Source organism: Drosophila gunungcola, chromosome 3R (assembly GCF_025200985.1).
Source record: "Drosophila gunungcola strain Sukarami chromosome 3R, Dgunungcola_SK_2, whole genome shotgun sequence".
In the NCBI taxonomy this organism is placed as follows: Eukaryota; Metazoa; Arthropoda; class Insecta; order Diptera; family Drosophilidae; genus Drosophila; species Drosophila gunungcola.
This window is the reverse complement of record NC_069139.1, coordinates 9,042,491-9,055,893: the sequence shown is the minus strand read 5'-3', so window position 1 is coordinate 9,055,893 and position 13,403 is coordinate 9,042,491. Positions and strand designations below refer to the sequence as shown.

Sequence of the window (13,403 nt, the reverse complement as noted above, 5' to 3'; positions counted from 1 at the left end):
TTAGGCATTATGATTAGGTATTTTATTTGTTTTCCTACCATGCTACCTGTGTTATACAGTGCTTATACATGATCAGAAAAATTTAAACACTTGACTTGTACAGATAATAAAAGTATTAAATTGAAAGCTAAATAATTTATCTTGACAAATTTTAAACATAATTTTCCTTTTTGCCCAGATGTTAATAAATATTGTAATTACATGTTTTAGTATAATACAAAAAAAAAATTTAAAATAAATTAAAAATGTATATGAACTTAAATACGTAATGAAAATATCACTTAAAAACAAATAAATGATTATAAGGGCTGAGTTTAAAATAACAACATTGATACCCCAAGTGGAATGAAGTCTGGCGTTCAATTTCAACATTGCTTTATCGCCATGCCCAAAAGCTAGTACTATCCAAAAAAAACCGAGACATTCCCATTATTAACACATATTTCGTACATTGTTCTCGCTTCGCGAACAAGAGGGCAAAAGATGCATAACAAATTACCATAAAACGTTGTCCGATACTTGAAATCTCTTTTTGCCACGACTGTGTGTGAAATAATAGATAAAATATACTAGACACATGCCATAAGAAAAGCAACAAAAACGGCAGAAGCAGAGACACAACGATGTTTTGTCACATTACGTATACGAAGAGTTGACAGAGTGAGTGAGTGAATGACTGACGTATTGCCTGATTGACAGCAGCAGCGGAGGGAAAAGGTAGCGCTGCACATTTTGAGATATATTTATTTCGAGTATTTCAAATGCAAATGTATTCGGCGCGCAGAGATCTCTTTTTTTTGTAGAAGCATTTAAAGGAGCAAATGAATGAATACATGAATGAATGGGTGAGGGAGTGACTGAATGAATCTGTGTAAGTTCGCTTGGCACTTTGCCGGGGGGTTTTGGGTGGGGAGTTGTTCAGGAACAGGGGCTGGGCCCACCGGAAACAAACGACGTGACTTTTCACTGAAATATGAACATGAACCCAACTATGCGAATACTTGGGAATTATGTATATTCCATCGACTACATTATAATAAATACACACGATATGCTATAACAAACGATCCCACACACTGGCTAAATATCTTTCTTTTTTTGGCATTGTTTCTCCTTTACTTGGGTTCTTTTTTTCCAGCAACACGCTTTTGTTGGCTTATCTTATCGCCAAATTATTTGGCCCGCTGTTGGCTTGCTCACTCTCTGTCTGTTTTCGCTTTTTTATCGCTCAGTTCAAAAGGCAAAAAATAATAATAAGGTCGCAAAAACAACTAACCATAAATTGGTCGGTTGCGACGACTGCGACATATCCTTCTGCAAGTCATTTGATTGAGATCCAATTTCTCAAAGACATGTTAAGTTTTGAAATTGACTTTCTCTGACAGATTTAAAATTTTGGACTTCTGGAGCTTAACAATTTCTTATTATTGGTATTTAGTAACTTAACGACGTAATAAGTGAACATTTTTCAAGAATTTTGTTATCCTTATAAGGATTTCTGCTGAATGCAGTGCATACACAAGCGAAACTAATCTGTCTGAGTAATACACAGAAGAAATATATAAACAACGTATATGAGTGAAGATAGAACCATAACGCATCACAACTATATAATTGTTGAACATTTGCTTCTCAACAACATTTTGCTCTTCAATTATTTCCATTTCTTGGAAATCTGTTATCAGAATTCGCCAGACCTCGAAAAGCCATTCAACAAACAAAATATAAAGAGAAATAAAAGGAAAAAAGTGGTATTTAGCAATATGAAACTGATATAGCGAATGGGTTAGCACTTGGCCAAAGTAAACAATCCGTACATTATATTGGCATTGCTGTGATGGTTTTTTTTACTCACCCAAAGACGCCTCATGATCTGAAATATCCGATAAACTGCAGATGGGCAAATCCTTGCAGCCATGGATCGGCTCCTCCTTGTTGAAAATATTTTTGGACTGTAAATTTAAATTAATATTGTTTAATTTATTTGCTTTTGTAAGTCATTTAATCGAATAACAATTATGTTAATTATTAAATTTGTGTAAAAACGGTTTTTTATGATTCAATTTACATTCTTAAACGGTATTGTCATTGTTTTATTTCATTTCATTTTAGGCAAAACAACTTTATGAGTCAGGAAAAAGGTTTCTCCAATTCGTATGCAGTATTTTACCCAAATTTATAAATGATTTAAATTATTTTCCATTTTAAAAGATTAGAACAAAAAGAGGAGTTGCCATGGTGTCCATTTTTAAATTTAAGTGTAACTCTGATTCATTCGTAAACAATTTTTGATTACATTTTTCTGTAATAAACTTGAGGGTTTATTTGCTAGAGGTATATTCAACTGATTTTAATTGAAGTTTCTTAGTACTTTATTTATTCTTTCGTACAATTGATTTTAAGTTTTTTTTGTTGTTAATTAGAAAGCAATAAATTAGGCATGATCAATCCATCACTTCTGTTTGTTATCCCTGACCCCGCTGCCGTTTGCATCTTTTAATTTTTCCCCAAGAGGTGTTCTCCCCCGTCATCCGCACCCTAGCTGCACCACAATGAGCCACAGTCAACAAGGCATTCATGATTGTGTTGTACATATTTATAAACAAGCCATTTTTACCCAATTACAAAATGTGTGTGCGCCCCTCGTTGGGGAGAGTGTAGTGTAAAACTGAGACTCGGGCATAATCAGAGCAACAATAGCGCAAAGTCGTGGCATAGATTGCTGGCAATTGACAGTGGCTGGCTGCGGACTGCCCCAATGTGATGGCACACACAGAGTCCCATGGGTCCGATCATTTTGAACGCGTTCTAATAAATTGAATTGTACGTTTGACTTGCCCATAGAACACTGGAGAGGGGAGACTGCGGGTCGCTTAATGATAATGGAGGTCAGAGTAGTCAAACGAAATGCTCCGTAAATATCGTAATCAATTCCTGAGCCAATCCAGCGACAAAATTCACAATTTGAATTGGAACTCAATTTCGGCTCTCTACGATCCACAAGTCTTCAGTTTCGTGGCTGGCATGGAAACCCAAGACTGGGCTCCTCTGAGGCCAGACACTCTAGATCGGATTACCTGGCTGCATTTTCCAAGCGACTGAACATGCGCATGTCCTTTTTGGGGTTTTGGCCCGGGAAACGGGGAAAGGATCGGCTTGGGGTCAGGCTGTTGGCCCCGAAAGACCGGATGAAAGTGGTCAACGGCTCGGCGGGCCAACGGATATGCTTACCGCAGGCGATGTGTCAAATGCCTTCACTTGGAACCTGTCACCGGTCGTCAAGTTTATGTGGGACACAAAGAATTCAGCGAGAGTAAAAATTATTAAGAAAGGACATACTTTGATATCGAAAATGTGGTACCCTTTGGTCTATCGGAAAAAATTACACGAGAAAAATCTTTTTACAAAGCCAACAAAATATCTTATTAAAACACTTGATTATTTAGTGCGCTTAACTTTTTAAACATCAAAAATAAATATACATTAATTTTATGACTTTAAGAAGAGAGTCCATCATCATAATATTTAAAGAAAGAGTATTCAAAGAGATAAAAGGAAAGTTGTTGAAGGAAAGGGAACTGCACAAAAGGAAGCCTTATGATCATGGGTCCCATTGGCTGTTTGACTCTTTTTTTGGTCGGTTACGCATTGAGATTCCTACTTTTTGAGGCGTATTAACTTATTCCAAATTTTTATCAGGCCTTTTGTCTATTCAGATGCGTCATAAGCCAAGTGGCACGCTTATGGCGTTTATAGCAAATAAACAAAAGATGCTTTACACAAAAGGTTCCAAAGGAATCCAAGCGAGTTTGCTAGACCCTTACTTGAAAATTCTCTATGATCATTCCCAGATTATTCTCTAAATATTGATTAATTGTAAAGTCTCCCCCAAAAGCAGGGTGTCGAATAGAAAAGCAACAAAGCATAATACATAATAATTGCGTATTGTTTGGTCTACCAAATTTAGAATGCGTGCGATCTACGTGATCTGCATTCGCAAAATGATCGCGCTGTCATTGGGGCTCCAACTGCAGTGGCTGTCAAACTGGCATAGAAACCAATGGACAGGCTATCGATCAATTGATCAGCAAATTCACTTATACGTAGTTATATATAGAAATTATAGATTTATGCAGCCATCGATCAGCGACGTGCAGTCATCGCTACCTAGTTTTCAATGAGCTAAGTATCGATTTTTCACCAAACTTCAGTTAGATTTGAATAAGAAGTGATCGTTAAGAGACTAAAAGTCACTAGGTTTCAAATTCGCCTAGAATAAATAAGTGGTTTGTGGTAAAAATTATTTTGTATACCTATTTGTGTTTTAACCGAAATTTTGGCCAAGATAACTACATGAATCAGTATAGTTTTTGAATTGTAATGACCCATTAAATAGAAAGATATTCTTGTTGGTCGTGCGAAAATCAATAACAAAAATTCCTCGATAAACAAGACAATTTAAACAAATTTGTGAAAATTTCTCCACTCACCTCAACTAGGCTGGATAGAAATGTAACTTTGCGGTTCTTCTTGAGCCTCATGTTGCTGATTTGGCCCGAGTTATTGCTGCTATTAAGGTGGCTCAAAATCGATGGGGTGCCGATCGAATTGAGGTGACTGCTGCCGGGCGTCTTGAACAGAGTTCCGTTGATGGCGTTCAGGTGGAAGAGCTCGTGGGCCGCCTTATCGAGGAATGCAAACTGGGCGGCGGCTGAGGAGTGCGATGACGTTGCGGAGACCGCTGATGATGGTCCAATGGCCGCAGATGTGGGCAGAGCGGGCGGCAGCATAAATTTCGTGGCAGACAGATCTGTTTTACAAATCGCCAATTCCATATTGCGCAGGCATCTGGAGGGGGGAAAACAATAAAACAAACAATTAGCTGGCTGCTCAATAAACAAATCATTTGCAATTATTGCTACGGCTGGGTGTGAGGTGTTTTAATTATCGCTCAATTATTGGCTTGTTTCCCTGCTTTATTAGACCTTGTTGGCACCTCGCACTCTGGCGTTCGCACCTATTCCATGGCTCAATCCAACTCTATTGACTCAAGGAATTATGACACTTTTTCCAGCACAGTCAGTCAGTGCAACATCAAAAGTGTCCGCCACCTTTAAAGCAGCCCACAACAAAAGGAGCCGACGCGGCAGTTTGCATATGAGCACGCTTTTATTTTGTTTACACAGCATCCATCATATGGGGACGATAGACATAGACCCAAGTCAAAGGGTTTCAATTTTCTAAATATATTTCTAATGGGTTTCGTTCTCTTTAGAGTTCTCAAATATTTGCCCTGGCCAAGCAGCGGTTGATGATCATGGAGCGATGTGATGTGAATTTCAAAGAAAACACGAAAAGTTACTTTGAAGTGTCGCCACAAAAAGATCGGGCAAGAAGATCACACAGATTTTTTTTTTAGTTTGGTTCCCTGAATGTTGCCCAATTAGTTTATTTAGTCCCTATGCCTTGGGAGGAAATATGCCCATTTCCCTAATATCACTTGCGGTTTTCTATAAAAAAGAAAAATTGTTTAATTTATCAGACTTGCAGACATTTAGACATTTTGCAACCAGATAAAGTGCCAAATAGATTACTCTCTACGCATTTGGCGACCAATAACCAATTTACATCTTTTTAAGCAAAAACAATTTTCGGCTTGTCTTGGATTCGCAATCACTTTTATTAAAATTAGTTTTAAGGGGCTTTGCTTTGAACCAATTCAAATCCAAAACGAATAACAATAATTCTAAGGAAATTTTATCAACGGAAGTGGGTAAGATAAGACTCGGAGAAGAGAAGAGCTGAGCAGCAGTTGAAGAAATCCCAAAGGCCTCATATGAGGGTTCTCCGCACTTGCAGAGCCAGTAGCCACTATAAATAACACGGCTCCGCGATAATGTCCAGTAATTACGACTTAAATATAATGTTTTCATTAAATGTTTTTTAAGCGATAAAAGCTACTTTGCGATAGTCCAAATTTGTTAGAATGGCCCAATTTCAATAATTTTAAGTCAATTCAAAAGAAAAACTTACAATTAAATGTTTTACTTAATTAAAATATGTGTGTTTAAAATCTATTTAACTTTAAACAAAGATTTGTAAAACAGTATGTAAGTAGTCTTGAAAGATTAAGCTCTGAGCTTTCAAATCACCCCAAGAGTGAAAAACTTTTTTCAACCCATATACAGTTTTTAAAAAATAATTTGTCACTAAAGAAAAAGTGTTATAAGTTTGGGAGCAGTTCTCGTTTTAATTCGTAAATTCGTAGTTCGACAGCTGAGGAATATCTTTGGGCACTGGCTGCCTAATTAGATACGTTATGCAAATGTGAAGATACTGTCGTCGTATCGATGACGATTCCGCCGAGGTCCGTCTCCCTCGCTCTTGCTCTTTGGCACTCGGTGAGTGTGTGCCCAACGTTGTTATCTAGCCGCCTTATCAGTCCATGTACATACACACATGCAAATCTGCGGTATATTCATAAATAAGTGAGTACGGATTGAAGAAATTCCGCCATTTCGACGCTGATCTAACTGAATAAAAATAAAGCTAAGAAAAAGGGTAAGCCCGAATATCATTGACAAAACGAAGGTCTAAGCACACTTTCTTAAGTAATTAGGGTCCCAAACTATTTTGAAAACAAATGTTAGTTATCATTTCCTGGAATCGCTTGCATTTCATTTTTTTTTAACTTTTTTAAGAACCTAGATTATTTTGCATACAATTGTTAAATAATTCTCGATCCAAAGCTCGAGAAATGTTTTCAAAGATCTATTATATTCTCTTGAGCAGACACACGGTCAACTGTCCGTTGATCTTTAACAGAAAGTAGAATAACCCATTGCCTAGGGCAACACCTTCATGAAAAACTGTTGCATAAATTTCAGCTTTTGCTCTTGCGAAATCAATTTCGATTTGATTTGCTGATTTTGTCCGTGGTTGCTGCCTCAGCTGAACACAGTTATGTATTCACGTCCACAAAAACAGATATAAATATATATTTTTGTGTGTTTGGATCAAGTGAGTGCACTAAAAACGAATTTAAGTTAATCAACATTTAAATGGATAATAAAATCAACGACTGCAGCCGCGAAATGCTCTGCGCGCTCCACAAAAAGTTGATTTATTTCGCGCCTCTTAGTTTTGTTGCCCGCCCCAGTGCAATCAGTTCAATGTAGAACAGCAATAACAGAAACAGCAACAACATTACTAAATCTGCACACAAACTACATATATGCATTTTCAGTTGTGGATATATATAGATTGAGACTGCATATGATTTTGAATATGGTAGCAATACTAAGTGCACTTTTCACACGAAAATAATTTATTGACGCATAAAAGTGGCCAAGATAATTGGCAACTTTTGGCAAGTCTAATTGATTTCACGGTTTGCAAAAAGAAAAAGGGAATTATCTAGAGCTCAGTTGGAAATGATATTCTAAAACAGTTTTAGCAACAAGGAATTACAATTGTGAATAAAAACGTATAAAATATCTAAATTAGAAACAAGCACATAAAGTAGCCAAAACAGAAACTACTTAGCTTGTTCCTCAACTTCAAATAAGCTTTGATCGCTGGCAAGCCAATGGATCTGGGGATTCACATTTTTGGACCTTAGTGCCAGATCAACACGACTTGACGCTTGTTCTTATCGATCTAAAATATTTCCATGCGAATTCCACATTTTGCGATTGGTTTCTGGACTAATCATTCTTATCATAGTGAATTCCCCTCTTACTGGTAGATAGAGGGGAGAATTTAATTCACAAACGAAATCGAATGGAAACAAATTAATGAGTTTGAAAGTGGCACTCACTTAAATCGTGAGTTCAACTTGCAAACATTTCGAGTGCTGGCAGAGCACCAGAAATCATTCGGCAGGGTGCCAAAAAAGAGTCGCAATCGCCAAACTATCTGAACACAAATCTTATCGCCCCAGACACGTAGATAACCGAAACAAATAAAGAGAGAGGGGCGACAACAAAAAACCACACGAATCGAAAATCGGAGCATATGTTTTCCTTGGAAAAGAGCAAATTTTGGGAGGGCGAGGGCGAGGGCCTCGGAGTAAGTGGACCAAAAGAGTATGTCTGGAGTCCGAGTTTTAGTCTGGAGGAGAGTCTGTGCACAGCAGATGCTTAAAGAACAGATTGTAAACGAATATGATCTTTCGATATGGTGCACACTCCTCGGCCAGACGACGACAACAACAACAGCAACAACAGCATGAGCAACAAATAGGGGTGCAATTTTTCGGTGTGTACGTAACGGTAGAATACACATTTAGTCGCTGTTCTTTTCTTTCCCAGCGACTGGCCCTTTCTTTCTTCTTCGCTGGAAAGAAGGGATCTCCGATCCGCTGATGATGATCCTCGGGATGCCTGCCTGTGCACATGTGTTCTATCTGTCGCAGTCGTCCCTCTGTGTGTGTGTGCGTGGAGTATCGGAGTATTTGTATCTGTGTGCCGTCTTGTCATGGGATCGATCTTGATCTCGGCCTGTCTGCAGCAGGTTGATACTTTTAGCATCGGTACGGGCGCAGAATCCGAGTTTAACGTGGCATGGGGCAACGAACCAGCCCGAAGATCCACTGAACTGTAATTGTCTGTGGGTATTTATGGAAAAGGATCTCGAACTGGTCTTTAATAAGGAGGGAGAGAGTGGTAGAGAAAGAGAGAGCGGGGAGAGATCTGAGCTCAATTATGATCCAACGATCGTCACACATCAAATTATCGATTATGGCAATAATTTCTTATCATTCCCTTGTGTATTTTCTTGCAATTTAGGAAATGTATATTTTTATGCCTTAAGAATCTTTTAATTTTCTGAAAAGTTAAGGAAAATAAGAATGGCTTGGACTCGATTTGGTTTAATGATCATACTTGTTTAATGGACTATTATGAACATAGTGATCATAAAAGGTGTTCTTAAAATATATGCCTTTTTTAATTCTGCCAAATGTATTACACTTAAGAGTGGTAAAAGTAAATAAAGTGTTTAAATGTTCTTTAAAAATATCATGGTTTTCGTTGTATATTAAGGATCGACTGATTTAGGTAGATTCCAGTTGATCTAACCATGTCTGAGCCACCTATTTTTTTAACAATCTCTTAACCTTTTTCTTGTAATAATTACTTTAATACCAAATAATCCTTTTAAACCTTTTTTAGGTACATTTTTACAGACAGGAAAATCCCAATTATGGGTTGTTAGAAACCCCTTTGCTTTTCCTTGCTCAAAAGTCAAAAGAGTAGCGCTCCCGTATCTTTTTATTGATACTTAATTGTCTAATGCGATCGTAGTCCCACATTCTTGGCCCTAACCAAAGCGTTCACACATTCTCGATTAAAGAACTCTTTGGATCGATGGCCCGAAATACGATCAAGGGGCAGCGAAGCTCATTTGCGGCACCGGAAGCTGTAAAAGGAACAGTAGTAATTTTGATCGTGTTCCCACAAGGGTTGTGGAAGTGCCCCACACAGGCGGCTAGCATACACACACAGCTAACTAGCTTCGCTATGAAGAGGTAGAAAACCAATTCAAATTCTGTTGGCCAACAACGAGTTTATAGAGGCAACAATCCTGAATCGAGGCGAGATCGCGAGATCGGCAGATCGCTCGGTAGCCAAACCAGTTTTTTCCTAGATTCATTCAAGAAAACAGGCAACACCAACACAGAAAGGGTTTACATACACTCGGAATAAAGATCCCCATTTTAATCTGAGAAAATTACTTAAATTAAGAACTGGGTTTACAGAAATTCGTAACAAAAATCAGTTTAATTCTTTCTTACCAAGAAAGTAAAATATTTAATAAATAAAACAACTACAAATTAATATTTAAAGTATTTCAAATATAGAAAGAATTTTCTTTAGCAAAGTAACCTAGAAATACTTCATGAAAATTAAATATCAAAATTAATTTTCCGATAGTACCAGTTGGGCATTCTGAACGAACTGCAGGCAAAACCAATTTGGGTAAGGAAATAACTTTTCATAACTTAAGCTTAATTCAAAAATAGATTTCAGAAGCATAAAATATTTCTGATATTAAGTTCGATTTTTATTCCAAGTGTAGACAAAATAACAAAAACTAATACTTGAACTACTGTTTTTCAACACTTCACTTCACTGTTCTTACCGGTGCGGGGCAATAAAATAGCGCCCCTCGAGAACGGGAGGGCGGGGGCTTCTGGGTTCTTGATTTTAGGGTTCTGGATTCTGGATTCCACCTTAAGGTTGAGTTTTATTAGGGTATCCAAATTAATTACAGCTTCAAATTAGGCGCACAATCTTGATGAAGTAGGGAGCACTGATAACTATCTCTCGCGCTCTCTCTCGCACTCTCTCCGTAGTACACAATGGTATATATGTTTTAACCCTCCGGTGGGATCAGCAGGTTGATTAGGGGGAGAGAGAGGGATTACGTGCCCGGGACAAAGACAAAACCGAAAGGAACAGCTCGAGAAGAGAGACGGGATCGGGATCGGTTTTAGCTCGGCTTAAACTTATAAGACGCGAAACGAAACAAACCGAAAAATAAAAGGCCGACGGATGGCACACACAAACAAACCCACTGGCACACACGCGATGTTTGAGGAGATTTTTGTGGTTTTATGATGGATTTTGTATATAGATTTTGGTTTCCTCTGGTTCTTAACCGTTTTTTTTTTGTAGGTTTTCTGGCGGTTTTAACCTTTGTACTGCGCGCACAGATCTCTTGATGATTTGCTATTGCACTAACTCACACACTTTTGTTTTTGCTTGCAAAGCATTTAGTATTCGGTTGTTTGTTATTTATTTATTATTATTTATCCGCAGCGCACGATATTGTTAATATGAGCCGCATTTTGAAAATGAGAGACAAACTGAAAGGCGGCAACAGGCGGCAGCGTCGCCGACGCCGACTTCAGCGCAGACGTCAACGCCGACGTCGACGCCAACGCGATTGCGAGTCGCTCTCTTGTTTTTTTCCTTTCTTTGCTCTCCCAACTGATAACACCAACCGCAAAATAGAATAATCGCAAATAATAACGAAAATCGAGAGTAATTTCAATACAATCTGCTGGTTGTTATAAATATTATTCACTTCTTTATTTGTCAGCAGAGATCACTGAAAAGAGAGCAAATGGCAATGGCGTGGGCGATCTCCTCTCACTCGCTCTCTCTCTGTCCCACTCCTACTAGAGCGTGCATCATGAGCGCAAAAAAAGAAAATCAGAATTACATATTTTGAAAAGCAAAAACAAAGTGTTGCTGCGACAAAAAAATAGCAACAAATTAAAAAAAATCTGCTTGCTCAGAACTGTGTGTAAATGCAAATGTGTAAGTAAGAATATGTGGGTGCGTGTGCGGGCGATCGTTTTTAGCAAACATCGAAACAGTGTCCAAAAAGTCAAAAATAATTAAATATATAAAAGGGGTGTCGAATAAAAAATGATGTAAATTATAATTTGCAAGGGTTTCAAAAATGTTTACACGAACCCACAACTGTGTACACTGGAGCAAACTTTTCTCCTTTGTATAATTTAAAGTTATATATAAAAAAGGCTCAAGAAAAATTCAGAGCAATTTAAGTAAATAAATTGATTTTAAATAACATTTTAATTTTTTAAGGTACTGTTAGCTTGCTTTCATATATAACGTACCGCTATAGCTTGGGACTGCGATTCTTATAGATAATATAAATGTCCATGACTTTTTAGGTGCAATATTCTGAGTAAGCCGGAACTTAAAAAAATATCTTTGGACACCCCTGACTAAAGTAAAGGTGATATTTTCCCACCGTGGCCATGACAACCACTGTGCGTTGAAAGCCTCTCTTTCTTGCAAACCAAAAACAAAAACAGGTTTATGTGTGCGGACAGTGTGTGCGAGAGAGAAGGGGAGAACCAGAGACTGTGATGTTTTTTTTATATTCTGGCAACGCATTTCGCATAAATTACAAATTACAAAGCATAAATGCAAGTGCAGGGGCGGCAGCGACAACCAGCTGCACCCAGAAAAAGGGCAATAAGATTCGGGATACCGATACCCGATTCCATTCCCGATTTTCCTGGCCAAGGGACCCCAAAACCAGCCTTGCATAACGAAACACGTGCAACAAAAATATGGCTGATTGTCAACCTCTGCTGCAATTTAATTGTTGCAGCTAAGGTAAGGTAAAGTTAAAAAAAAGGGGGCGACAAGTGCTGCAGAGAGTTAAAAAAAAACTAAAAGAGCGCATGCGCGCAGTTCTCCCTGTCTCTTTCGCTCTTTTGCGTTGCATTTTTACAACTCGTGTAGGATTTTTATGAATGAATGCGCTGGTATGTGTGAGGTGCATGATTCTAGTGGAAAACTAGAAAAAATGCGGATTGGAAAAGCGCACAAGACACACATGACCAACAGGCCAACTCAAGTGGTCAGCAGCTGTTTTAAAATAAGAACAATTAAAGCATTTTATGTCCATTATATATATTAATAGAAACGCCTAAGAAACAAACTATTCTATAACAAAGTGGCTCAGATTTGTATGGCTAAACTAGTTTTTTAATTGCTTTAAACGTTTTTAAGCCTTAGGTATGATTAACTATAAGTTATTATATGTATTTCTTTTTTTGAAGTAAATTATTTATATAACAAAAATAAATAAAAAGAAAACTGTGGGTGCATTTTTGTTTAGATAATTCACAGCCACTTTGGGCACATGTTGTTTTAATTTGGTGATCTATAAAGTTATAAGTTAAACTTGCCAAAAAATGTAATGTAGTTGATCCTTAAACATTCATTTTCGAAACAGTGAACTAGTAATTTTATAAAAATTGTAAATTATTTTTAAGCAATTACAGTTTACAGCCAATAATAAAAACTCCTAAAATTTGTTCTATTGAGATAAGAAATATTTGAATAAAATTTATTTCTAGACTTCACAGACTACCTTTTCAAAAAATCCCTGGTTGGCGCCAACCGCCATATCTTCCAGTGTTGCGCAATCACGTTTTGCAAGTATTTCTCACAACGCGTTAGTACGTTTTCGTGACTTTGCAGATTTTTGGCGGCAAATATATATTTACATTTATTTTATTTATTTTTGGGAGGCAGCACAGAAATGGCAGACTCCGGAAAGGGAAAAGTGCTGCAGAACACGGGTAAATTCGTGAGCGAGAACCGTACAGAAGGGTGAGTTGTAAAGTTACCTGGAAGTCAAGATCTACATGGTTTTTTCCTTCTCTTGTTTTTAGCGACGACTTCTTCAATGAGGCGGGCTATCGTCAATCCCGGGAGAACGACAAAATCGACTCGAAATATGGCTTCGATCGGGTTAAGGATAGTCAGGAGCGGACGGGCTATCTCATCAACATGCATTCGGTAAGTTGAAAACAATTTAAAACCGTAAGGACTCGCTTAATTAATAGCCAT

General features: G+C 37.7%; 2 protein-coding genes across 3 annotated transcripts in view; one reads left to right on the top strand and one right to left on the bottom strand.

The window, feature by feature from the left end:
• LOC128252076 (ETS-like protein pointed) overlaps window positions 1-10,871 on the bottom strand; it is a 59,698-nt gene extending 48,827 nt beyond the window's left edge. Inside the window, exons 1-3 of the mRNA XM_052979478.1 lie at window positions 10,144-10,871; window positions 4,491-4,848; window positions 1,856-1,952 (exon numbers count right to left, since the gene is read on the bottom strand). Of these exons, the coding sequence (XP_052835438.1) occupies window positions 1,856-1,952; window positions 4,491-4,835 (442 nt within the window). The 5' untranslated portion in view covers window positions 4,836-4,848; window positions 10,144-10,871. The remainder of the gene's footprint in view (window positions 1-1,855; window positions 1,953-4,490; window positions 4,849-10,143) is intronic.
• Window positions 1-13,403, top strand: part of LOC128252075 (DNA polymerase epsilon catalytic subunit 1) — a 29,428-nt gene that overhangs the window by 9,412 nt on the left and 6,613 nt on the right. The window contains exons 2-4 of one of the 2 annotated variants that reach the window (XM_052979476.1): window positions 12,908-13,009; window positions 13,086-13,163; window positions 13,226-13,352. In XM_052979476.1, coding sequence (XP_052835436.1) covers window positions 12,908-13,009; window positions 13,086-13,163; window positions 13,226-13,352 — 307 coding nt within the window. The other variant, XM_052979477.1, reaches the window with a different exon arrangement.